We start from the raw sequence: 2,038 nt of genomic DNA, 5'->3' as shown, positions 1-2,038 counted from the left end.
TTTGAAATAGCTCAACTGGAATTCCATCACCTCCACTAGCTTTGTTCATAGTGATGCTTTCTAAGGCCCACTTGACTTCACATTCCAGGATGTCTGGCTCTAGGTGAGTGATCACACCATCGTGATTATCTGGGTCGTGAAGATCTTTTTTATATAGTTCTTCTGTGTATTCTTGCCACCTCTTCTTAATATCTTCTGCTTCTGTTAGGTCCATACCATTTCTGTCCTTTATTGAGCCCATCTTTGCGTGAAATGTTCCCTTGGTATCTCTAAGTTTCCTGAAGAGATTGCTAATCTTTCCCATTAGACTAGCAGTCAGCAATGTATCTATTTTGTTTTAAACGTGAATGGTATTTCAGGGCACACGCATCCTGACCTTGACACCTGGAGGCGTGGGCATGCCCACGCCCACACATGCTCGGGTCTCCCCCGTAACCGCTGTGTGCGCTCCTCAGCTATGGAGCACGGCACACTTTCACCACCTTCTTTAAATCACTGCCTATTTTTTAAAGGCAAAACATTTACCAGTTTTGGTGACTTTTCCCACTGCTTATAAAAATCACACACACAATTATGTAGAAACATAAGCTCAGTCGTAAAAGGGAAAATAAAACTGCGTTTCAGCCCATCCTTCCTGTGACTGTAGTTTAACATCAAGTATCAGTTTTCAGCCTTTTCTATTAACATATGCTTCGTGTAAACATACCTTTGAGGACTTTTCCAGGTCATTAACTTTTTAAATGATATGGTCTTTCATGAATGCCTCTCAGGAATATGTGGTGATGAATGAAAACACTCTATTATAAAAACTTCTGAGTCAGTTGCCAGTTTATTTTCCAGAAACGCTCCATCATTTTTCTGCTCACACACGTGTGAGCGTGTGTTCCCACGAGGCTCCCTGACGGCTGCGGGAGGTGGGGTGGGGGGTGGGGAGTGCGGCCCCCAGGGGTGTGGCTGTCTCAGCTCGAGTGGCAAGCCCCGCAGACAACGCTGACCTGTCACGGCCTGGGGGCTGGAGGCTTGGGGCCGGGGCTGCAGGGTGGTCCCTGGGCCTTGCTCCTCGCTGGGTCCTCTCCTGTGCGCCCCTGGGCGCCCACCCTCGGGACTCCATCCCACCTGGACACCTCCTTGGAGGCCCATCTCTGCAGATGGCCATGCTGGGGTTTGGGGAGATTCCGGGGCAGCAGCTTTTGGGGTGCTTCCTGGGTGTGCGATGTGCAGTTGAGGCCTGGATCTGGGATCCGGGGGGCACAAGGTGTGGTCTCCCTTGGGCTGGGACCCTCCCCCCCGGCCCGGGAGGCAGGCCAACAGTACTTGATGCATTTGATTTAGAAACTTAAAAGGAAAACAGAGTGTAAAGCAGGTAGATCCCAAGTGTTAGTCCAGAGGCCGCGGATGCTCTGGGTGGGGGTGGGGTTCCCCTCCCTGCCTGAGCCGGAGGCGCCCCTCATTGTCTCTGGAGCTGTAGGCCCGGTCCTTCTGGCGGCCTCTCCTGTCTCTCCTATTTCACAGGGTAACTAATTTGTTTCCACGACTGCGTTGAGACCGTCTGCCCAGGAGATGCTGCATTTGTGTGTTTACCACAGAAATGACTAGAAATAGAGCTCGGCTCTGCTTTATGCAATACATGTTTATATCAGAATCTTAAGTGAACTGTTTTAAGATGTATTAGCAGAGCTGGGTAACTTCAAGAGCCCCTGCCAGAGTTCTTTAATCCAGGTGCGTTAGACACTTTAAAGGCAGGCGTGACCATGAGAACAGACACTGACCCCAGAGCTGAGAACGGTGACCCCTGTCCTGGCCCCACTGCACACGCAGGCCCGTGTCCTCGCCCCCGCCCCCTGTGCTGGAAACGCGCAGGATGAAGAACGGATTCGCTCCCCTGACACCAGATTCCTCCGAGGGGCTCAGCAGAGGCTGGAAAAGGCCCCGGGGAGCAGAGTGGAGCTGCAGCTATGGGGCGGGGGGAGCGGGCCCTCTCCCCCCATCTACGAATCTCTAGAACGCTCCGGCTCAGGGCGAGAACCGTGTGTGTTAC

General features: G+C 52.3%; 1 protein-coding gene across 1 annotated transcript in view; it reads right to left on the bottom strand.

Annotated features, from left to right (window-relative positions):
* TRAPPC12 (trafficking protein particle complex 12) overlaps positions 1–2,038 on the bottom strand; it is a 41,302-nt gene that overhangs the window by 4,951 nt on the left and 34,313 nt on the right. Inside the window, exons 12-13 of the mRNA XM_010848443.1 lie at positions 1,770–1,917; positions 1,117–1,234 (exon numbers count right to left, since the gene is read on the bottom strand). Coding sequence (XP_010846745.1) covers positions 1,117–1,234; positions 1,770–1,917 — 266 coding nt within the window. The remainder of the gene's footprint in view (positions 1–1,116; positions 1,235–1,769; positions 1,918–2,038) is intronic.

This window comes from Bison bison, unplaced genomic scaffold (assembly GCF_000754665.1).
Source record: "Bison bison bison isolate TAMUID 2011002044 unplaced genomic scaffold, Bison_UMD1.0 scf7180017864266, whole genome shotgun sequence".
Lineage (NCBI taxonomy): Eukaryota > Metazoa > Chordata > Mammalia > Artiodactyla > Bovidae > Bison > Bison bison.
This window is presented reverse-complemented; position numbering and strand designations above follow the sequence as displayed.